The 23,340-nt window shown below is 43.1% G+C and overlaps 2 protein-coding genes across 2 annotated transcripts; one reads left to right on the top strand and one right to left on the bottom strand.

Annotated features, from left to right (window-relative positions):
• Window positions 1-5,936: 5,936 nt before the first annotated feature.
• SERP1 (stress associated endoplasmic reticulum protein 1) lies at window positions 5,937-6,676 on the bottom strand. The gene is made up of 3 exons (XM_080623085.1): window positions 6,483-6,676; window positions 6,322-6,397; window positions 5,937-6,189 (listed from the first exon to the last, which is right to left on the bottom strand). Exons 1-3 carry the CDS (start codon window positions 6,564-6,566, stop codon window positions 6,149-6,151), a joined length of 201 nt encoding a protein of 66 aa, XP_080479211.1. The 5' UTR covers window positions 6,567-6,676; the 3' UTR covers window positions 5,937-6,148.
• Window positions 6,585-22,905, top strand: EIF2A (eukaryotic translation initiation factor 2A). Its single transcript, XM_080623084.1, has 14 exons — window positions 6,585-6,925; window positions 9,649-9,718; window positions 10,043-10,117; window positions 11,557-11,675; window positions 12,853-12,952; window positions 13,315-13,397; window positions 14,634-14,707; window positions 14,861-15,005; window positions 15,921-16,037; window positions 18,388-18,959; window positions 20,290-20,406; window positions 21,267-21,395; window positions 22,324-22,389; window positions 22,473-22,905. Exons 1-14 carry the CDS (start codon window positions 6,898-6,900, stop codon window positions 22,536-22,538), a joined length of 1,761 nt encoding a protein of 586 aa, XP_080479210.1. The 5' UTR covers window positions 6,585-6,897; the 3' UTR covers window positions 22,539-22,905.
• The last annotated feature ends 435 nt before the right edge of the window (window positions 22,906-23,340 follow it).

Below are 23,340 nucleotides of genomic sequence, written 5' to 3'. Positions count from 1 at the left end.
GTGCAGTGTATACTGAGTATTTAAATTAAAAATGTACATTTCATAAATACAGTTTCAAGAGAGACCATCATTTGTGTAACTAACACAGTGTGTCAAACTGATGTATAAATATATATATATTTTAACACATTTTTCTGAAATTAAACTGCAGTTTTGTTGAATTTTTTGGCTGTAGAAGTTGTTACAGTGTAACTAAATTCACTAGTACTTTTTTCCTTAACAAAATTGAGAAAGGTAACCTCAGGGAGCCAGTAATAGAATAATGCTGAAATTGTAACTGCTTCTCTTGCAAGAGACTAATTTTCTTTTATTCCAGGAAAGGCGTAATTCCGATGCTGGCAGTGACCATGTTAGTTTTGGGCTTGCACTGAGATGTATATACACACAGATACAGAGAAAGACATTAATGTTTGGCTATGTGCTGGGGTGTTGAGAAAGTTTGGTATGTTGTTGTGTTAAAACCAAGAATTCACTTTTGAGGAACACCTGTATGAGTAAAGGACACTGTGTGCCTTCCCGGCAGGCAGCATGGGGTGCTTGGTTTCCTCCAGTCTGTACCTGTTCCGTCAGGTGGCCTGCAAAAGTTTGCTGCGATATCTTACCCTTGTATGTGTCTAACTCTTGTCAGGTTTGTGTGTTAGGTAAAACAAGAAAAACAACACTGGAAACGTCAAGGTTTGGTGTCTTGAGGAAGCATCTCCCATGTTCCAGAAACTTAGAGAGCATCACACCTTCCTGGTAAGCATCAGTTCATGGCACTCTTCAAAAAAGGCACATAACTGTGTGTATATGTATATTGTGTGTGTGTGTATATATATATGTATAGGTACTTGCTGAAGTAATATATTAGAACAATCTTCAGTTGTAGCTTGGTGCTCTTGGCCTGCTGTAAGCAAACACCTGTGCTGCTGTAAGTCCTCTAGTGAAATAAGAGCTTTGCATTAGAATTGGAAAACAACACATTTCAATAGCAAAGTGTGTTCTTCCCAGCAGTGTGATCAGTAGCTCACTGCAGCTATACTGTAAGTATAAAGTAAGTAAAAATGGCAGATCAGGGGACTTTAGGGAACAGAAGTCCTTTAGATGAATAGTTGATTAAAACTATGGAGGGAAATGACTGTCAGTTTGCTCATAATGAGTGAATTGGAAAGGAGGCATTTGAAGCATGACTGGAATTGCTACGGTCCTGCTGATGGCAGCGGCTGAGAATCAAACCGATGAGAAGATGATCCCAAGCACTTCAGTTGTTCCCATGGAGCTGGTGTCTGTACATCTCCTCTCCCTTGTGTAATGATTGTGACCTTGTGGAGTAGTCTTTGTGTGCGCTCTGCCACACAGTGACAGATCTGCTTACTCACAGGTATTCTGGAGAGGTTTTTTCTCCAAAAGAAAAAAGTATTGAGTAAATCAGCGGAAAATAGGAAATGAAACAACGATTAAAATGATACTATTAGAAATCCTTTGTTTGTTTCACTCCAGTCCTGTCAGGTTCAGTTTTTCAGGTTTTAGTTTTTTTTCTAGTGATAAGTTGTATTCAGCCCTAAATGTCAACTCAGCTTGCTGTGCGAGAGCACTACAAAATGGCAGAAGAGAGTCTCTGAATTGCTGCCGTCTCTTCCTGAGAGGTAGTCTGAGGCTGCTGCCTGGGGACAGAAAGGAATTGTAGTTTCTCAATGTGAGAAGGTCATCTTGATGTTCCTGCAGGTTTGATTTCAGACAGGGAAGAAAGGCTTGTTGACAGATGAGTATGTTCCTGTCTGGCTGTCTTGGCTGCTGCACGGCTTTGTGCACATGGTGGCAGTCAGCTTCCTGCCACTATAAAGCCTTTCTTTGTTGTCCTTACCTGTGCTGTGCTGTGTGCCGGCACCACCGATGTCAATCAACTGCCCTTCTGCATTTGTATCACGAGGCTGCCTCCTCAGGGGTCTGGCTGGTGCTGCTGCAGCTCCCTCTGCTTGGTGCCAGTTGATCGGTTTTGGGTGTTCTGTCAGGGAAATGACTGTGCTCAGGGAGCTACATGTGAGAGTGGGTTCTTAAGACGCGATTACCATCCTCTGTGGGAAGTGGTGCTGTTGCATATTCCTGTAATGCATATCTTTGAAATAATTCCATTACTTCAGCATAAAAAATAAGAGAAGTAATTCAGCTACTGGACTTGCTGTGCTTTGAAACAGAGCTGACTATGATTGTGTGTATGTGCAGTTGGGTGGGAAGGAGAGTGCAATCGTGGTGTCTGAGCAGCAGAAACACCAAGAGCAGAAGGGTCGCAAAGTGATGACAGCTTAGTGGTGGCTCTGAATTAGCCCTTGTGTTTCAGAGAGAATGTGGCAGAGCATGCAGGGAAAGGCTACAAAGACAATGGAGGATGCTTAGGGAGCCCACACAGGCTCTGACCTTGTTTTGAAGTGAGTAGGCTGTGGGAAGGCTCAGAGTCCAGAGAAGGTGGTGGGTGAGGTGGGGTGAGCACAGAACCAGATCTCACCTGCAGAGAACATGTATCTTTTCATGTAGCAGAAAGTGAACTTTGAAGCTGGTTGCCACAGGGTGTTGTGGATGCAGGTGGGATGTTCTCAATGGTGTTAGGCAAATTCTAGGCCACCAAGTTGATGAAAAGGGATGTACACTCTTACCACCCCTACACAAGGCTTCAGGGTGTGAGGAGAGGATAACGAACTGTAAAGGGTGGCTGAGCTTCCCTGTCTTCCTTCATAGCAGTTCCTGCTGCAGCTGCTTGACACAAAGTGCTGGGCTAGTTGGGGCCTGTCAGAGCTTTGCTTTTCTATTACAAGCTCATAGTGTTTTGTGGGCTGTGGTAAGATTTCAGTCGAGCAACAGTCTACCAGTCAGCCCCCTCGAGTCCGAGTTTGAGCAAAGTTCACTGTGTGTCTACTGGTACGCCCCTAATATGGTAAGTAGCCTGGGTCACTGAGGTGCCGTTCCAACGTGACTGGGGGGGGGAAGCAGCCTCTGCTTCACGAGGGCTAAGGCGAGGATTACACATTGGATGTGGAAGGAGCCTGCTGCCTTCCTGGTGCTTGTGCTTTCAGTGGGAAAAGGCTCCTCCTCGGGCCACCACCAGGGACTCGGGGGCCTGCGCCTGCTGCGGGGCGGGGACGGCGGGCGCCCCCCAGCAAGGCCTCTCGCCCTTGCGCGCTACGCGGGAGCTGGGCGCCGCTGTGGCAACGAGGGCCCCGGCCATGGCGGCCGCCAGCCACGGGGCGGCGCAGTGGGAGGCGGAGCAGCGGGTTGGCTGCGGCCCTGCTGTGCCCCGCGGCCAGTCCGCGACCGGAGGCGAGGCCGAGTGGGAGACTGGGCCGGTTCCCCGGACGGTGCTCTGAGGAGCTCTGGTCCTGCGGCCCCTCGGCGCCGGCCACGCGCTGTTCCTCGTCCCCTGTGTTCTGCGGCGTCCCCAGGCCCCGCGCTCTTCCCGTGGCCGCCTTGCCCGCCCCGAGGAAGATTCCCCCGTTGCCCAGATCGGCTGCACGGGCCCTGCTGCTCTGACAGAGCAGATGCTGCGCTCGCCCTTCCACCCTTTGGGTGCACTACACCCTGCGCCCCTGCCACTTGTTTTATCCTGTTGCTCTAAAGTAACAACCTTTGGGCTTCTGAGCAATAACTGCTTCAAAGGGTTATTATTATTCTCTTTCTGAAAGTTGTTTGATTGCCTCATGGCTGTTCTAACAGAGTATGTAACATGATGCTGTCTGCATGCCCCATGTGATTGTAGCTGAGCAGATACATGTGGGCCATGTCAGCTTGCGAGATCAGTTCTATCACCAGGTGTTTTTCATGTCAGCAATGGGCTGATCATTTTCCTGTTTGTGCTGTACTGAGATGAGGGAAACTTTGCAGCGTGGTTCCAGCTGCAGCTGGTGCAGCATGACAGGATGCTGGGGGTGTGCAATGCTGGAGATGTGGCAACTGCCTGTTCATGGCTGTAACTACTCTTTTGCTGCTTGTCAACATAAGCACCCCCAGAGCACTTGGGTTTCAGTTCAGCAGTGCTTTCAAGTAGCACAATACACCAAACTGCAACGATCCAAACGGCTGTCACTGGCCTCTGGTCTGTCAAACAAGGAGTGCTCTCTGGGCTGTAATTACAATACAAAGCTGCTGCACATCCCTTTATTTACGTGTGACTAACAACATGCTTCTGTTCTCAGTCCAGTGATGCTTGAAAACATGCACTGAGCCACCACATGGGCAAAGCACTGCAAAGACCAATGATGCATGCTGGCTTTGCACCAAAGCAAGCAAGTCTTGTGCAAATTTGTTCTTTGAGGTTCAGTAAAATCCACCATGAAGTTTCAGGTCACCACAGTCTCTCATGAGGCTGTGTAAATGGCTCCTGTGGAAGCACGAACCAGTCCGACCCCCCCCCGGGCTTCCACTATACTCCCAGGGACCAGAGAAGAGGCATGTCAGAGAACAGCCACCCACTGAACCCCCACAGGGAAGGGGAGCAGCCAACAGTTCCAGGGCATCACAGCACCAGCACAACCCAAACCCCAGATGAGCCAAACATGGGTGTTTCATGCAGCAAAAGGGATCCTCTTGGAGAAGCTCAGTAAGCTGCACTAATTGTGAAGTGGCCCAGTTTCAACTCCCAGTAGGGCACAATTTTGCCAACCTCAAAACAAACACATCTCGCACTTGAAAAGAACTTTATTTTAAATCAGAGGTTATACCACTTACAAAATATGAGCGTCCGAGCACAAGGGATGCATGTTACCTTGTACAGCTATGGGGCATGCTCCTGGCCATGCCAGCTTACACCAGTCCCAATGATATCACATGTATATATGACAACTCATATGAAAGATCTGCTCCTTCATGGCTAACGAGCATTTAATTAACCTCTACAGAAACTTTTTTCTATTACCTCTAACGTAACCAGACTTAAATTTGTTTTCTGCTAAGAAATCTGAAAAAAAAGACATCTTCCTTTAGAAACTGTGTACAACAGCAGACCCATTTCAGACTGCCTTTGTTACCACAGACAGCAAACGGCCAACATAAAGCCTGGGCCATCAGCAACAAAATACAATCAATAGCAGCATTTCCCACTGTGATCTTGAGTTACAGTCATCTACAAGTGTAAAGAGAGCTTTTTCTTTTTTTGTTTTCTTCAGCATCACTAAGAAGGAACTGTGATCATCCATAGGGCAGCAGTTAAGTACTGGATCCATCTTTAGATGAAACTGAGTTAAAAGCAGGATTTACCTTAAATAAGATTAAATATATATTGCAAGACATAGCACAAGCTGCCAATGCTGCACATAAAAACAGAACTGTGGGCACAGGGTCCCTGTACCTGCATGAAACATTCCCATACAATATTGTAAAATTCAAAACTATCACCACGTGTTGAATGCTGTCCAAGAAGTATTTACAGCACAGTCACAACCCACAGCCTGGTGAGGCTCAGTCAGGTGGTGGCAGCTCCAGTTGAGCCTTTCAGCAGTCTGTGGAGCTTCGGCATCAGGTTATGCCAGAAAGAGCTGCTGCTTGGTCATGCTGCTTCCTAACCAAGGAACACTCACTAACTGTATACAAACAAGCACTGCATATGTATTAGGACAAGAGCCATAAGATAAAGTTTTCCGTTGTGATAAGCGTTTGGGCACTAGCACACTGCCACATGCTGCAGTGAGGCTACTCTACATGTACAGAGGATGATGTGCCTGGCACGCTGCAGGACGTGGCACAAACCATCTGCTTCGTTAGGAGCATGCTTCAAACTTGTAGTCCAGCTACTATAAAAATCCAGGCTTCTGACGTTAAATAAAATCATTTCCAGCTACACAGAGACTTAAAACAGATCTCCAAACCGGTGCTCATGACAAGTGCCAACTCCTAAGTATCTACATCGTGTACAGCATAGCGTATCCACAGAGAACGTGACTGTGCACCTCACTGAATAAGGAGGTCCACGATTGTAGATCAACAACATATTTTTATTGCTTTGTACATGTAGTGCTGTTCAAGGCACTGTGGCACGGGCTAGAAAACTCGGAATGGCTGTGAAGGGACCTGGAATGCGATGTGGCCGGTGCCGCTGCACAGAGTGGGGCTGGAGGGCGCCGGCCGGGGGCGCGCAGCTCACGGCAGCGCCGGGGGAGGGTGGCCCCGACCGGCGACGGGCCCCTCACATGCCCATTCGGATGCTCTGGATAATCTGGAAGATTGCTGCAAAAGAGCAGGGAGGGGAGGGAAGCGCTTGCCGGCATCGCTTCACGCGGAGGAGAAGCGGGCAGGCCGCAGCAGGCTCTCCGCGGGGTCCGCCCGCGCCGCTCCGCCCTCGCCGCTCCGCCCGCTTACCTGATCCACAGACCACGAAGATGAACAGCGCCAACAGCCAGGGCCCGACCGACGCCTTCTCCTCAGGGGCCGTCCTCTGCAGGCACAGCACCGCCGTCACCCCAGCCCGTCACCCCAGCTTGCCACCCCAGCCCCAACCCCCACCCGGTCCCGGCGCGCACCGAGGTCTTGGCGACGTTCCCGCGCTGGGTGATGTTCTTGCTGTGCTTCTCGTTGGCCATGCGGATCCGCTGCTTAGCCACCATGGTGCGACCGACCGACCGCCGGACGGCCCGGCCGCCGCTCCGCTCCCGAAGCTCCTCGCGCCGCCCGCTGCCAGCGTCAGCACCGCGCGGCACCGCCCGCCGGAAACACGTGCCGCCGTGGGCGGGGCCGCCACCCGCCGCCAACCCGCGCGCCCGGCAGCACCGCTTCCGGGGCAGCGCGCGCCCCGGCGGGCGGAAGAGCTCGTTCCGCGTCACGCGCTGGCGTCCTCACCTCCACACCCCCCCGCCCCGCGCGACGTGGACGTCTCTGGGGCGGCCGGGTCGCTGCTCACCCGGAAGCGGAAGCCGAAGCCAAACCTGCCGCGCCAAGATGGCGCCTCCTGCGCCCCTGCTGGCAGGTGCGTTGGGACCAGGTGGTGGTGGTAGGGCGAGCGCGAGGCCGGGGTTGCTGGCGGCACGTGGGCTCCATGGCCGGGCTCCATGGCCGGGCGCCGGGCTGGGCGCCCACTGCCCCTCGCCGGTCCCCTTCCCAGGTTGCGTTGCTGTAGCGTGGCTGGTCCCGGCCCCGAGTCTTGGGGGCCCTGCTCTGCCCGCCAGGCCGGGCCCGCTCCGCTCCCGGGAGCCGGCAGTGCTTCGCCGGGCTGTCTCTGTGCCTCGTGGGCACACTCCGCTTTTGGCCCGGTCCGTTCGTCGGCTGGGCAGCCGCCGGGCCGTCTGCGGGTCCCCCTGTGCCCTGCCGTGGGGGAGCTGCTTGGGTTTCTAAAACGTGCTCGTTCCTTTGCCTTGGTTACCTGCCTCGTGCGGCCTATGATGGGAGGTGCTCCCGGAGGTGCTGCGCTGGAGGGACCGGGCGGCGGGTGCAGCAGGGCGGGACTCAGCCGTGGGCCGCGGTGGCAAGGGGTGCGGTCTGCCGGGGTCTGAACTGCTCGACAGCCGGATGGAGCTCGTAGCTCACAGGAGAGCCTTCACTGCGCTTTGTGGGAAAGTGCCTTTCGAGAGTTCTTCTTACTTTTCTTTCTGTTTCACTTCTGAAGTTGTCCGTAACATAAGGGATTTAATGTTTTTATTTTCTTGTTTTTCTGAGCTTTAAACGCCAACATATTTATCTTTGCATGGGTGTGACAGGGCCTGCAGCTGTTCAGGGTGGGTTTTGGACTACTTGCTGCTGTCTGCAACTTAGATCTGAAATTTAGATATTGAATTTTCTTGGCAGCCTGACAAAGACCTGGGAAATAGATGCCAGGCAGGGGTGTGAAGCTAGTGAGTAGTATTTAAAGCATTGCTAAAACATATGTTTGAGGTGTGTTAGGGTTATGTTGTACCCCCAGGGATGTAAAGGGCTATAGAGCACGTGGAGGTTTGAAACTTATCAAACCAGTGTTTTCCTATGTCTAATAAACTGCTGCTTATGATGATTTCCATTTTTTAATTTCTAAAGTGCTATGACAGATGAAGTAAGGACCCTCAGCAGTTAAAGGGGCAGCTCCAAAGAGCAATGTAGGGACGTTTTGTGGCACACATTACGGTTGTCCCAGGTGTTGCTGCACCTGCGTGTGCTGCCATTCTTCTCCCAGACCTCCTGCTGCACTGCTCCTGGCCACAGTGCTTCATTCAGATAACACAGCTGCAGAGCCTGAAGCTTGGGCTTCTTGATCCTGCTTCTTGAGTCATGTTTAACAGTAAAAATTGTCACCTCAGCACACCAAGAAAACACATAAAGCGCAGCTAATGCCTGTGTTCAACTCTGAATTCTAATGTGCTTGTAATAGAACTACCTCGAAAAAAAAAATACATATATAACAATCTATATACAACTGTCCGACCTGCACAGTTTTGCATGAGTCCATCTACATTTCTTGTTTTCTAGTGCCATAAGCATGGCAAGGGCTCTGAAAAAAATGAAATCTGAAACACAGTTTATACTGATATTTCTTTCATGCTTTCTCTGTTCTCAGTTGAAGTTCAATGTTGAGACTACCAACAGGGCAGATCTTGCCTAATGTCAGCAAAAAAACAGTCCAATGTAAGCTTCCTTTGGCAAATACTGTTCCTGTGTTCAGACAGCTAATCCTTGCTTTGACATGTACTGAGGCAGCTCTTTTAAACTCCATTGTGCAGGATGCTTGAGTGGCTCTTGCAGTGATGGAGCATTCTCAGCTTTTGCAAGTTAGGCTGTAGGAAACTGCTTCCTGCAGCAGGGTTGAGAGCTGTCACCATCAGCCATTTCAGGATGAGATGTCATCCAACCCTCCTTCCTTAAGCAGGAGCAGCTCTTTTATAGTTTGAGGTCATCTTGTGAGGTGAAGCCAGACTCTTGGTTTGTGGTATCCAGTGATGGGACAACAGGCAATGGGTTCAAACTGACATCCAGGAAATTGCATTTAAACATAAGAAAAGCTATTTTACTGTGAAACTGACCTTGGGTGCAGGCTGCCTAGAGAAGCCGTGGATCTCCCTCTCTGGAGATACTCTCCCCCCACCTGAAGCAGGGGTGGGCTGAGTAGCCCTAGGGGTGCCCCTGCATTGGCCCCTCCACCATGCAGCTGATTTGGGTCTATCCTGCCCTGCCCTGCTGCCCTTGGTGGTGCTTATGCTCCCTTTTTTGCACTGACACCTGTGCTCCCATTGCAGAAGGACAAACTGGTTCATGGACTGGCCCCATTGGGAAGGCTGCCTTGAAATGGCTTTGCTGGTCGAAGCAGGGAGCTGATTGCATTTGACTATAGGTGCGGGAAAGCTGGGACTGGCAGCAGTTGTCCCGCTTCGGTCCTTGGTTCTGGCAAAGTTCTGGCTGGTTGCTGTTGTGTCGGCAGACGTGTCCAGCAGACTGGTGCCTCCACTGCCGGTGCGTTGTGTGCTGGAGTTGTTGGTGCTGGGGAAATAGCTCAGCTCTGTCTCTTCATGCATCTGTCCTGTGTTTTAATCCACAGCAGCTGCTGTGGATGAGCCAGGAGCCTCGGCATGTGTTACGTTCTGAATTTCCTTTACAACTCTCTCTCTCACTTTGAAATGCAAACAGGGAAAAAGCGTGTGCAGGTCTCAAGGTGCACAGATTAGAAAAAACTTTTGCTTTCAGCAATTCTCTGAATTTGAAATGATAGTTATTTTTTCACTCTTTCAGTGAGAGGATCAGAAGGGCTTTATATGGTGAATGGGCCACCCAGATTCACAGAGAACACAGCCTTTCAAAGGTACAGTTACTCTCACTAGATTTTATCTTTCGCACAAAAGAAATTATTTTCTAAAAAGTAAAGGTAGACTGTAGAATTGAAAAATGTATAAATATAAGTGATTTTTTTTCTTACTGGTAGTAGTTCAGAAAATTGATGGTTTTGAAGGCTTTACACTTGCCTGACTTCTCATGGTCACTGAATAACTGCAGAATAGACTGCACTGTTAAAAAGCACTACTCAGAAGTGCAGCAGGGAACTTGGTGTGTTGCTTTTTATTTTGTTAAAAATACCTTAACTTACGCAGTATCTCTGAATCCTAATGTGCATTTCTTACTTCTTTAGGGACTCTGGAAAAAATTGCAAAGCTGTTGCTTTTAGCAAGGACGGTTCCCTCTTTGCCTGGTGCAATGGAGAAAAGTAGGTGCATTTTATTATATTAATTGTTTGGTTTGCATTAAACTGGATCAGTTTTGCCCCGTTTACTCTTGTCTGTGTAAAGACTATTGCTATTATGTGTTTGCATACATGCTTGAAATTCAGTTTATTTTTGTATTATTTGCCGTAGTGGCTTTATTTCCTGAATATTTGATGAAATATTTACTGTTTTCTTATATTTATAATGCACCTATTCCTGTGGAATCTGGATATGCTTTATTTAGGTTTTCTTTTTGTGTTCATATTTCCTAGTACAATAGTACCTGGTTTTCTGGGGTTAATCTGTTGGTAAAGTTCACAGAAGATGAAGAGTTCCTGCATCTTGCATACGAACAGCATAAGGTTCCTTTTTTATAGACCCAGGGCATTAGAGAGTTCCCTGGAGATAATCCTTTACGTAAGAGTGGATCATGGAGTCTCTGCTGTAAAGATAAGGCTTCTTCTGATATGCCAGTATTCTTACTAACAGGTTAAAAAAGTATTTAGTAATTTTGTGTAACTATTTTAAGTAGGTAACATAGATGTAGGATTCATTACTTTCTCTTTTGTTTTTGGTTCTGCAAAATATTTAAACCTAACCCTAAATATTTTTTCATTAGAAACTTAATTTTTGTCAATTGGAAACATCCATTTCCAGGAAATGTTTGTGGGGGGAAATGTTTTTCAAACAACCAGGTTGCGTATCCAGGTACCCACATTTTAAATGAGAATATTCCAAATGGCACATCTTTCTTGTTCTGTTGTGCTTCTTTGTTTTGGGGGCTGGCCATCTTAATTTCTGAGAGGGAGCAGTTAGGGAGATGGTAGAAACAGGCTCCTAATGCAGTTTCTAAGAGCAACAGTGACTTGGAAGTATCTTGATGTGATCTTTTTTGTTTCTTTGGATTCCATATGTGGCGGATCTTTAATACACAGTATTCAAAGATGTTGCTTGACCTTGTTTGTTCAGCTCTTTGACCTTTGTTTTTTATTGTCCCTGTCTCCCAGCATCCCCAGTCTCAGAAAGCCCAAATCATAAATGATGTATCATTATAGATAGAAGGCTTTTAAAATGCGTGATAAATGTGTGTTTTAATTCAATTACAATCTTTCTGTTGTGCTCAACTTCAGCAATGTGGAGGTGTGGATAGACTGTATAGATGGGATATATCTTGTCTTTTGTTTAGAATTTAAGTATTGTAGATAAAAATATGTGATATATTTTGAACCAGTGCTTTCACTTAGTTCCTGTTGTGTATCTAGTTTTAAAAGGTATTCTTGCAAAAATTTAGTAAAAGCAGGAGGGGGAAAAAAAGCTCTTGTAACTTCATTACATTGGCCAAATTTGGAACAGACCTAGAAAAGTCATATGCAGAAAGTTACCTCGGCTATTAATGAAGTAATTTAGCATGTTTTATTGAAATAACATCTTTTTGTTCCAGAGTAAATGTTGTAAATGTCACCAGTGCTGAGTTACTGTGTTCCTTTGATCTTCCAAAGGCAGTTTGCCTTCAATTCTCACCAAAGAATAATGTTCTGGCAACATGGCAGGCCTATACAAGTGAGTATTTTACCAGATGTACAAGTACATGGGGTAACTTCATGTTTTAATTTGGTTTGCAGGCTTTCCATTATGTGATTTGTCACTGCAGTATATTTATTGGCTAAATGAGCAGTACAGGAAGTGCACAGAAAATTATATGGGTAATCAAGTATATAGTGGAGGAGGGAGCGATGCCATCTTCTGAAAGCATCTGCTATCGACCATTCTTACAAACACTAAAACTAAGTGCACGTACTAACAATTACTCTATTAAAATAAATAACATTTCTAAAAACGGCTAGCTGATCTTAGTGCAAAGAGCATTTTAACAATACGCTGTTCAAGTGGTTTATAGTCATTTATAGACAAGGAGAATTGCAAGCTGACTCATAGTAGTCATGTTCTCCACGAGGCATAGCTGACTTGAGTGCTCTCTATTGTCCAGAAGTCTTTATTCCCTCCTCTCTCTCTCTGTGGAGTTTATGTTCCCAAGTTAGATAGCCTCAGGCTCATCCAAGTTGTGTGTCTGAAATAAAGGGTATAAGTGCTTCTTCTGACAGAAGGAGCTGGCCATAGGCTGAGCATGTGGGACATGATCTGAGACAGATTGTATAATAAGACAGGGCAGCACAAGTGACAGAACTGTTGCCAACTGTGTGGACTGTTAGAGAACTGTTAGGAGGTCTGTTTTGGGGCAGTGGTAGACCTAGGCAGGCTGTATGTAGTATCCAGATAGGTAGGAAGGTATAGGGAGTTTAAAACCAGCAGAACTGCTTTGTATGGCTTGCAGATAGAGCTGTAACTTCATCCTGATGAACAAAATGCATCTCATCCTTATGAAAACAAAATGTAGGAGGGGAGAACAGCTTAATTGTTTGCCAAGGGGATAGCTTTTGATTAAAAAGTATGCATTACAAAAGCTGTGCTGTTGGTTGTCCTAGTCTTATAATGGGGAGTAGAAGCCCTTCACCTAAAAATGTTGTTCTTTCTGCAGACTGAAAGATGGTAGAAAGACTTATGTTAGTAGGTAAAGCAATTAGCAGTTTAGGGTTTAGTCCTTCAGGGGGTAGGATGGTTCTTGTAAAAGGTTTATGCATGCTTAGTTGCTTGTAGAATTGTGAGGTGGAATGTATTCATGGTGAAGCGGGTTTAATCTCCAGAGACCACTGTACTGTAATGCATATTTTTGTTGCAGCTGCTAAAGATGGCACAGCAGGAGTGCCCAACCTACAACTTCATGATGTGAAAACTGGAAAGTGTTTAAAATCTTTCATCCAGAAAAAGATGCAGAACTGGTAAGTAACATTTACAAATACTAATTGCTTGTAAAGAAATGTGGTTTCCAATGTCTGATCCAGATAAATAGAGCTTTTAGTGTGCTGTTGGATTTTAAAATACATCTGCTACTAGCTTATTCGTGCTTGTAGGTATCTTTTTATGTAGTTATAATTGTTTCTTTGTTTCTTGCACCACAGAGAAAGCTGGAGAGACAATATCTAAGTCTGCCTGCATATTTTTTACTATGCAGATGTCATTTGTAGTTTTGAATCGTGGATCATGTTTGAACTTGCTGGACTGTAAAAACAGAGGAAAAAAAATCATATACTAGTAAAGATGAGCATCATTCAGTGTTTGTAATTTTTTTCATTAAATGTAGGTGTCCTTGCTGGGCAGATGATGAAAGCATTTGTGCCAGGAATGTAAACAATGAAGTTCACTTCTTTGAAAACAACAACTTCAGTACGCAAGTATTTGTATACATTTTATTGCGTTCTATATATGCATCTTCTTTTGGGTGTTGCTTTTTTTCCTTTTTTTTTTTTCCTCTCATTTCTTCTTTTGCTTGCTTTTTATTTTAAATATTGCCTACATTCTATTTTAATTTGGCATTCAGAATCATTATGTTTTAATGAAGTATGTTTTCACCACCTTGTTTATATTTTCAGAGACTTCTCTAGTATGAAATGTGTTTAATTTTCAATTAGAGAGGCCTGATTCTGGATTGTTTCTCATTTAATGAGGTCCAGGATGTTGTCTATAGAGAATGTGATCTGTGATTACTTATTTGTGTTATGTGTATTCTGTCAATGAACTATTAAAAAATGGTTCATTAGAAAATTTATGGATGGCAAAAATAAAGTTATGAGGCTAGAGCATTGGTTTCAAGAAAGTTTATGTCCAGCAGTAGAATATTTGGCATCAATAGAGGTTGAAAAGGGAAAGGGAAGAAAAAAGCAGGAAGATAAAAGATTAATTCTAACAAAAATTTAAAGGAATACAAGAAAACTGGGGGAGGCAGTGGTGTGTGGTTTTGGTTTTTGGTGGGGTTTTTTTTTTTCTTTTAAATATATAGCTGATAGAAGGATTATTGTCTAAAACTACTGCCTGTGAGAGATACAATTTCCTGAAAATTAGCCCTACTGATGTTAACAAAGCTATACTCAGAAAGCATGGAATGTGCTGGAATGAGGTTGTGGGTTGCTGCTGTTCATTTAATTTTGAGAGATGCATTTCCCGTAAGTTGTCTGTGGAAAGGGGCTATGTCCAGCACAAAGCAGGCCTTTATGAATGCTTCCTTTGAGAAAAAATCATCCAGTAAAGCTGAAGGGGAAAACCCTTGGCTCTGTGATGGTGCCTGTTACCTGGATGTGACTGATACTGCTTCCTCTGAAGTCAGCACAGATAAGATGAAGAATTCTGTGCCTGGCTTAAGACATGAGCTGTGTTCACCTGGGGTTCAGAAGCTTCCTTGCTGCTTGAACTTCCAAATACTAAATACTGGTTTTCAGACCTAGGCTTGGTTCAAGTTGGATTTGTAAGTAAAAATACATGAAAGCAATGGCTGTTTGCTCAGTAAAAGAAATCCTTTATATATATTGGTTTTTATTATCCATGATACAGACCCATAAAAAGGTATAGTGAAGTAATCTAGGCTAACAAGTTTTGTCATTAACACCTGTGGCTTTTTTTTTGCAGACACTATTGCAAATAAACTGCATTTGCAAAAGGTTAATGATTTCGTGTTATCTCCAGGAGCGCAGCCAACCAAGGTACTTCTGAGGTTCTTTCACAATTTTTTCTTGGTTTTCTTAAAAAAAAATCACCTTGAATTTAGTGCAATAGATTTCACTATTAGTACTAGTGAATAGACATTGTGCTACCAAGAATATAATCTGCAATAAAGTCTTGTGGCTTTGTTTTAGGTTGCAGTGTACGTTCCAGGCAGTAAAGGTGCACCATCATTTGTTAGACTGTACCAGTATCCCAACTTTGGTGGCCCACAGTCTGCACTAGCCAATAAGAGCTTCTTTAAAGCTGATAAGGTGACAATGCTATGGAACAAAAAAGGTAGAACAGCTGTATATTTAACCTTTTTATATTCCACATATTTTGGATTTAATTGCTTTGTTTACTGTGTGGCTTTTGCTTTTAATTTGCATGTGCTGAAGTATATTGGTATTGAAGATAGCTGTTAATGCTAATACAATGTTAAGGTTACAGTTCTGAATACCCTGAGGTGCTCATAACTTTCCTGTGTTGACTTCCATGATTTTCTGTATTGTAATTGAGAATATTTTACATGTTGGTAAATTTGCAGTTGGATAGTAAATTCAAATTTAATTTTGCATTCTGTGATGATGTATTAGACTGTATTTAGACTGTAAACATAAGCTTTCAGCAGAGCATAAACTGTTCTTAATCTGTATAATAGTATGTACGCAGATGTATCACAATTGTGGTGACTTGCACAGTACTCTGTGGGCTTTGCTGTTTGTTAGCAGTGAGCTGTTTCAGAATAATTTTGTAAAAAACACTTTAACTCATGTTCTTTGGAATACAGGGAGGGTGTTACATACACATAGAGACCACAAGTGGCTACACAGCTTTGGATGAAATAGATATACGTACAAAAGCTGTTAATAAGACATTTTATTTAAGGGCTAATCTGGATGCTCCGTTTCTGCCTTATTCAGATGAATATATTTTATGGCTGCAAAAGTATGTTCACTTTCCCATAAGTGAATGGCGAATGAACAGACTTACACTTTGTGTCTGAGAAAAGAAGATATTTGTTCTGTCCCTAATATTTAGGAAAAATCAATTCAAAAGAGAATGATAACAGCACTGTTATGCAAGGAGCTAATTAGAATTCATAATCGAACCAATCTTAGAACAAGTGAATCTTTGTTCATGGTAGTTTGTGAAATATTCTATATAATTCGCAAAAATTGTATTGAAGTAATTGTGTCTCTTTGCTGTTAGCCACTGCTGTGCTAGTAATAGCTAGTACAGAAGTTGATAAAACAGGTGCTTCATACTATGGGGAGCAGACTCTACACTACATTGCAACAAACGGAGAGAGTGCAGTTGTGCAATTGCGTAAGTATCTCTTGGGCAGTTTTGTATTGTCTTACAGCTTTTGATAGTGAGAATTCCTTTACCAGCTTTCATTTAATGTATGAGGGCTTTCTCATTAGTGTAATGAAGTAATCTTTAAAAAAAAAAAATGAACTACTCTTAACAAGAAATCCTTGACTAGATTTTTTTTTTCCATTCTGGAATGGGGGTGTTTGGTTTTTGTTTTGTTTTTTAATAGCTGAATTATCTTGTCGTCTTTGGTATACTTGTCTTAATGTCAGTGGCAGGAGCACACTTTCAGTTAGTATGTACAAATAAGTTGCTTGGGAGGGTTTTCATGTGCACAGGAAGGGGATTCTGCATGTTTGCTAAGGAAACCCCTGGACAACAGAGGCATCTTAGTGTCTGAGAATCCAAAATGAGCACAAAGGTATGTTACCGAACAGAATAATCCTACCTGCACTTCTAGATGTGCAACTGATACTGTTATTCAAGGAACTGGGGTGAGAGCAATTTTTTAAAGTATACTGGAAAATAGAATTGTAGACTCATAGAATGGTTTGGGTTGGAAGGGACCTTAAAAACCATTTAGTTCCAAATATAAGTCCTTTATTTTGTGTCTTGGAAAGTCTTCCAAGACGCAAAAATGGCATGTTAGAGAGAAGCAAGTAGATGCACTTAATTTCAGTATCTGGTCTGAACTGGAAGTCCATCCATTAATTTGCTGTATGGTGATACCTTTTCATTATCTTAAGCTGTTGCTGTTTATGTTAAACACTGGGCTTGTTTGTGATTATGGAGAGGGTAGTTTGCTGTGAAACACTGGGGATGGGGTGATGTAGACTATCCATGCTTAAGTGGCTGTAGAGGGATTGTGAGCATATTCTCCTGAATATAGTGCTAACTGGAAGAACATGTCCAGTTTGCCTTTCTTAGCAAAACTTGTGGTAGCAAGTAGTGTGAACCATTTCCCTGTGTTGCTAACTTCACTGGAAAAAAATAATCAGGATTGCAACTCAGTATCTAGAATATCTCTGGAGCAGTTTCCTGGATTTAGAACACTAGTTGTTTAATTATATGCTTCTTAAAACCTTCTTTGCCCTTTGAAGTTATTTATTTCCAATGTGTCTTTATTTAACAGGAAGTTTGTAACTAATTTCCATTTCATTTAGTTTTTCAAGGAAACATCTAAACTGATTCTGTTTTGTAAAGCTTTTTTTTTTTTTTTCCCCCAACAAAAACAAGTGGTAGGCACTCAGAGTGAGTGGTGCCTCATTTCCTGTGGATTTGTATCTTCTGTTTGCATTTGAAGTCCAGTTTTGAAGCCTTTTTCACATCAGCATTTGTAGAGGGCTTTTTGGTTTTGACTAATCCATGCTCATGCTGCAGCCTTTGCCTTAACTGTTGAACCTGTATAAAGCTGCCCTCATCTCTTCAGCTGCCTGCTGTCATGAAACGTGCAGAAACAGAGTTTTCTGACAGACCTCTGTCTCTGCAGTTTCATTTGATTAATGCCATCTAAAAACCCTACAGACAATGTGATTATATCTTTAGAAACTGGGCTGCAATGAGGCCTCAGAATGACAACAGGAATGGACGATTTAAATCAGTTGATATTTTGGGTCAGTGTCTGGATTTGAGAATTGTCAGTAATGCACGTGACATCTGAAATATAGATAAAGATATCCAGATTATGAAAAGTTTAACGATTTATGGGTTTTATTTACACCTATATATTTTAGATGTTTCCATCACTAATTCTTCATTCTTCAGTAACCCCATATGTTCTAAATGCCAGAATAGCTTCTAACAATATCAAGTTTTATCATTATGCATAAAAGCATTTTTTGTATGCTGTCTTACTTTAAAATCTGTCTTTTAAAATGCCATGCATGAACATGCTCCAAAGATAACTCATATTAATATTAGTTAGGTTTACAAAGCTGAGTAATGCAATATTTCTTAGAATAAGAAAAAGAGAAACTAGTATCCAGCTGGTATAAAAGTCCTGGTTTTGCAGGTTTCCAGTGGGACACTTTGAGAAGGTCCTGAGAGGTCATACTTGAATAATGAAGGAAAACAATACAGGATTTTTTTTACATGAAAAAAGTATGATTACTGTTGACGTGCTGATGCTGAGCCTGCAGAGGTAATTTGGAATGGCTGCAGTTATTGTTGCACTTTAAGTAAAATTATCAGAAGATAAAATGTTGGTTTTACCTCTGTCATCAGCAGAATTCATTTTCACTGTCAATAATTAGATCACAGCATTTTAGCAAAGCATGTTATGAGTTGCTATTGATTTTATTTTTGCTTGCACTGAAAAGATACAATCCGCTAACAACAGCTGCCTTTTTTCCTTTTCCTTTAGCAAAAAATGGTCCTATTTATGATGTTGTTTGGAACCCTAATTCTGTTGAGTTCTGTGCTGTGTATGGTTTTATGCCTGCCAAAGCAACAGTTTTTAATCTGAAATGTGATCCTGTGTTTGATTTTGGAACTGGTCCTCGCAATGCTGCCTACTACAGCCCCCATGGACACATCCTAGTGCTAGCAGGATTTGGGAATCTCAGGGGACAGATGGAAGTGTGGGACGTTAAAAACTACAAACTCATTTCTAAACCAGTAGCCTCGGATTCCACATACTTTGCTTGGTGTCCTGACGGGGAACATATTGTAACAGCAACGTGTGCTCCCAGGCTGCGTGTCAGTAATGGGTACAAGATATGGCACTACACTGGCTCTCTATTACACAACTACGAAGTTCCATCAAATGAAGAAATGTGGCAAGTTTCCTGGCAGCCCTTCCCAGATGGGGTGTTCCCAGCGAAAGCAGTAAAATATCAAGCAGTTCCTAGCGAATTGCCCAGTGCTGAGCCAAAGCCTGCCCAAGCATACAGGCCTCCAGCCCTGAGAAACAAACCTGTAACAAGTTCCAAGCTCGTAAGTAGACAGTGTCATATGTGAACCAAACTGTTCTGCTTCATTGCTTTGCCTGTCTTTGAAACTTGGCCTCAAATTTGTCTGTATTTTTAATTAAGGATGTGAGAAGAACAGTTGGGCTGACAACAGTGTTGCCTGTTTTATGGGGGGTTTTCTTGATAATCTTCTTTGATACTTTGTTCACTGTTTGCAAGAATCTATGCTAGAAAACAGAAATTTCTTTGGTCCAAATACTGTCCTTTTACACAGTTATTTGCAAACTTTAAAAACACTCTCTACAACTTAGAGAACAATAAAACTGCAAATTTGTTTTGTGGTGAAATTCTGCACTCAAGTTAAGATTAGAAGAAGCCTGTGATTTGGGTGACCTAGCTTACCGTTACCAGTCTAAACTCGGCTAGACAGGTGGTTGACTGTCCTCAAAACAGTGCCTTTTTTTTTTTTTTTTTTTTTTTAAGGTAGATTTACTTGCCAGAAGGAGATTGACATGTTAGCTAGGCTGTAGTTTAAATAGTTTTCAGCATAATGACCTACTTGTCTAATTAGCTTCTTTTCTGCAGATTTTCAAAGTAGGCTGAGTAGCCACTAATTACATTTAACAGTTGCACCCTTGATGTTTAAGTCTTGGTGAGCTTTGGTTTTGAGCCCTGTGCTACTTGGCTTGTTAAGAATTGATTAGTCATGCTAATGTCTGATTTCACAAATGATCAACAAACAGAAGTAGTAGAGAAAAGAGGTGTTAAATGATTCTGTTTTCTCAAATGGGCAAGAAATCTTGTCATGTGCATTAAAACACTTCAGCTCCTAAATTAAGAGTTATCTAAAAAAAAAAAATCCGGAAAGGCTAATCAGTCCTTTCTTTTCACATGCCCTTCCCAGCAACCCGTTTTTCCTTACTTGACAACTTTTTAACTCAAACTCCTAGTGACAGCAAAATCAAAATGCCAAGCTTCAGTCATTTTGTGCTAGTTTATTCCTCTTTGATTTTTATTCCCCGCCCCCCCCCAAAAAAAAAAAGAAAATGTGCTCATTTTGTTATTTCATCAGAAATCCATGAAATCTGTAGAATATACAGGGTAGTCCCATCCAAACTTGAGAATAGATGAGTTTGAAAACCTTTTCACACTGCTTTCTGCTATTTGAAAAGGCTCATACCTTTTTTCCCTCTTATTTCTTTCTTTGTTTTTCCTTCCTCTTCCTTTATGGTTCATCTTTGTGTATAATATTGACTTAGGTAGGTTTGCATGTTGGCTGTTAGGCTTTTTGTACCAACACACTTGCCAACATGGAGTGCTTGTTTTGTTAACTGTTAATTTTGCATATCTTGCAGCATGAGGATGAGCCACCTCAGAACATGAAACCACAGCCAGGAAGCAGTGATAAGCCCCTCTCTAAAACAGCTCTCAAAAATCAAAGGAAACATGAAGCAAAGAAAGCTGCTAAACAGGTACTGCAGAAGTAGTTATTTCAAGGATAATATGAATTAGCTTTCACAGGTAGTCTCAGAGAGTAGTTAGTGACTGTTAGTGGCACAGAGAGCCCTCAACATCTTGCATGTGGCAAGTTGTGCAGAGGGTGGTAGACTTTTTAATTGAACTAAAGCAGGTACAAAAGGATAAAATTAACAGCTTTGGTTAGTTGCTGTGCATGTTAGCTGAAACCAACGTTAAGACCAACTAGTTCTGACTTCTTACCCTCATTTAGTTTGCACAGTGTTTTTCAGTGCTGGTGAGAGGTAAGAACAAATGCTTTGATGTGTCCCTCAGGAGGTCAGGACTGAGGCATGTTATCAGGGCAGATCCAAGACAGCTTGTTCTGTGTCACCTGTTTGCTTGCTGTTCTTTGGCTAGGTAAATAAAAATCAGCTTTTGGTATTAGCCTTAAAATTTCTATAAATTTGGGAAGCAACAATTTCTTTAAAACTATTTTAATTTCTTACACTGGTTTTGAGCCCTTTCTTTTGCTTCAGAGACAATAACCTACCAGTCTACTTTATAAAATATTTGCTTATGTGTTTGTCCTGTCATCCTTACTGACATTTCCCTATGCAGTGTATAGTTGGTGTCTTAAGGAAGTAGAAATTAAACACGAAACAGCATGTGAGCTGTTACAGATAACCTTTTTTCTGTGGAAAGTGTATATAGGCAATTCAATACATCAAAGCAAGTCACAAATTTTGGAGTACAGCAGCAAACTAGTGAAAGAATAAATATTAAATGGATCCCTCAAAATTATTAAAGACATTTCTCAGTCCTCTTGTCATCAAAAGTATTTTCTAGGTAATGTGTTTAGTCTGTTTGTCTGCAGGAGGCCAAAGCTGATGCAGACCAGGATTCTACGCAGTCCTCAGCATCACAGAATGCACCACGGAGTGTCGTGCCTGCCATTACATCAGGAGATCCTGAAGTTGACAAGAAGATAAAGAATTTAAAAAAGGTAAGGGGATTTCTTTTTTTTTCTAACAAACAGTAAATTTCCCTACAAAGGTGGTCTGTAAGATCAAGCCTGATTATAAGGTGACTTGAGCTAGGCATTTACATAGATGGTAATTCCCTGAATTTGTAAACCAGCTTCCTTTGTTTTTCCAGCTGGTAGAACAGTAGAGGTCAATGCTTGCCGGGCTGCTAAAGACCTTACCAGAGGTGGCAGTGTAGAAGCCTTAGCCAGATGCATGGAGAAGTATTCCAGTCTCCTGTTAAAAATAATGTTGCAGCTCGCACAGCCGAGGGGCAGGGGTAGCTTAAACCTGTTAATGCTTAGAAAGCAGCTGTGTGGGCTGCCTGTTTCCTGGATTTTGGATGTGAGAAGGGAACCATGCTGTGTGGTTTCAGTTTCTTCCCTAATTGCTAAATGGTATGAGGCCAAAGTTCACTGCCCATCCTTGAAATTCTTGGACTAAATAATTTCAGAGTGGGAGTTGTTTGGTTCAGGCTAGAGAATCTCCCATTTCTGCATAATCCATCAGGGTTTTTCTCTCTTGTCTGCTTCCAGCTTTTCATGGTCTCTGATGGGATTGATAGTCCAGGCTTTTTGAGGAAAATGTGTGGTGAAGAGGGATAGTATTAGTGGAGGGGTATTTCTGAATTTGGATCTAGCCCTTCAGGGGGATAATGCATGGTGTTTATGTTTCAGAAACTAGGAAGTGCTTCTGTCCTTTAGGTTTTGTTCTTGAAAGAAATGTCTTTTTTTGTTGGGAAATTCTGGATTGAGCATCTGGGGATGCTTAAATGAAATGTGCCTTCCAGATTGAGACCTGCCTCCTGGTAAATCAGGCAATTGCAAAGTGCAGGAACTTCTAAGACTGTTTTTTCTATTCTTGGCTTATCTTTGTGTTAATGTGGGGGTTTTTTGTTATGTTTTACAGAAACTAAAGGCAATTGAGCAGCTGAAAGAACAAGCAGCTGCTGGCAAACAGCTAGAGAAGAATCAGGTACTGTTAAGATGTAGCTTATTTTACAGTGGAAGTTGAATAAGTTGCATACATCTATGACATCTTGTGCTTTTTTGTTCTAGTTGGAGAAGATTCAGAAAGAAACTGCTCTCCTTCAGGAACTGGAAGACCTAGAACTGGGCCTTTGAAACTTCATGGAAATTCAGTGTTAACACGAAATTCATGCAAAGTTTAACTTTTATTAACTTGAACACATGTTTCAGCAAATGACAGAGGATGCTAAAGTCCAGAGATTTGTTGCACACTTGCCTTTTACAAAGCTTTCCTAAAGCTTTGTGCACAGCTGAAACTGTAAATGAGTAACAAATACCGTTATCAGCTAGTTCTGCCATTGTTCAAACCAGAACCGTGATTGTGTTCTCAAAGCCTAAAAAACCCAGAAGCAGCCTGTTAGTTTCTTTTCCTTGTCTGGGTGTAAAGATGGAAAGTGATGAGGTTTACCCCCATTTGATAGCTTTATTATATTTAAAAAGATGTAGATAAAAATAAAGAGCATTTAATAATAAAAGTACTTATGTTTTGTTACAAGTGCAGAGTTTTAAAACAAAGAGTCTGTGCTACCACAGCCAATTTTTATTATTATCAAAAGTAATACCCTGCTAAAGGATAACGAGGCTTCAGCTGCTGTAGGGGCTGTTGCAACTTTTTTACTCCGATTTTTATTCGCCTTTCTTCCGACTCGCACTCCCCGGTCTCTGCTTCTTTACTCATGACAAGTCAGACCGAAGCGCTGAGTGCGCAGGGCAGCAGTGACAGCCTTCGTCCCCGAGGGGTGGCCAGGGGCGGGCTGGGCGCAGCTCTCGCAGTGCTCCCCTCACTCGGGCACCGCTGCTGGGCAGCAGCGAGCTCCGGGGGCTGCGTCCTTGCTGGCCGCCGTGCGTCTGCCGCTGGTGCAGTGTTGCCGGTGGGGGTTCACTACTACGTAACGTT

This window comes from Psittacula echo, assembly GCF_963264785.1.
Source record: "Psittacula echo genome assembly, chromosome: 7".
In the NCBI taxonomy this organism is placed as follows: Eukaryota; Metazoa; Chordata; class Aves; order Psittaciformes; family Psittacidae; genus Psittacula; species Psittacula echo.
This window is presented reverse-complemented; position numbering and strand designations above follow the sequence as displayed.

Coding starts and splice junctions, on each gene's coding strand:
- SERP1 (XM_080623085.1), bottom strand. CDS start 6,566: ATGGTGGCTAAGCAGCGGATCCGCATGGCCAACGAGAAGCACAGCAAG. Junction 6,398..6,482: donor GGAACGTCGCCAAGACCTCG/GTGCGCGCCGGG, acceptor CTGTGCCTGCAG/AGGACGGCCCCTGAGGAGAA. Junction 6,190..6,321: donor CTTCGTGGTCTGTGGATCAG/GTAAGCGGGCGG, acceptor GCTCTTTTGCAG/CAATCTTCCAGATTATCCAG.
- EIF2A (XM_080623084.1), top strand. CDS start 6,898: ATGGCGCCTCCTGCGCCCCTGCTGGCAG. Junction 10,118..11,556: donor GCCTGGTGCAATGGAGAAAA/GTAGGTGCATTT, acceptor TTTTTGTTCCAG/AGTAAATGTTGTAAATGTCA. Junction 22,390..22,472: donor AACAGCTAGAGAAGAATCAG/GTACTGTTAAGA, acceptor TTTTTGTTCTAG/TTGGAGAAGATTCAGAAAGA.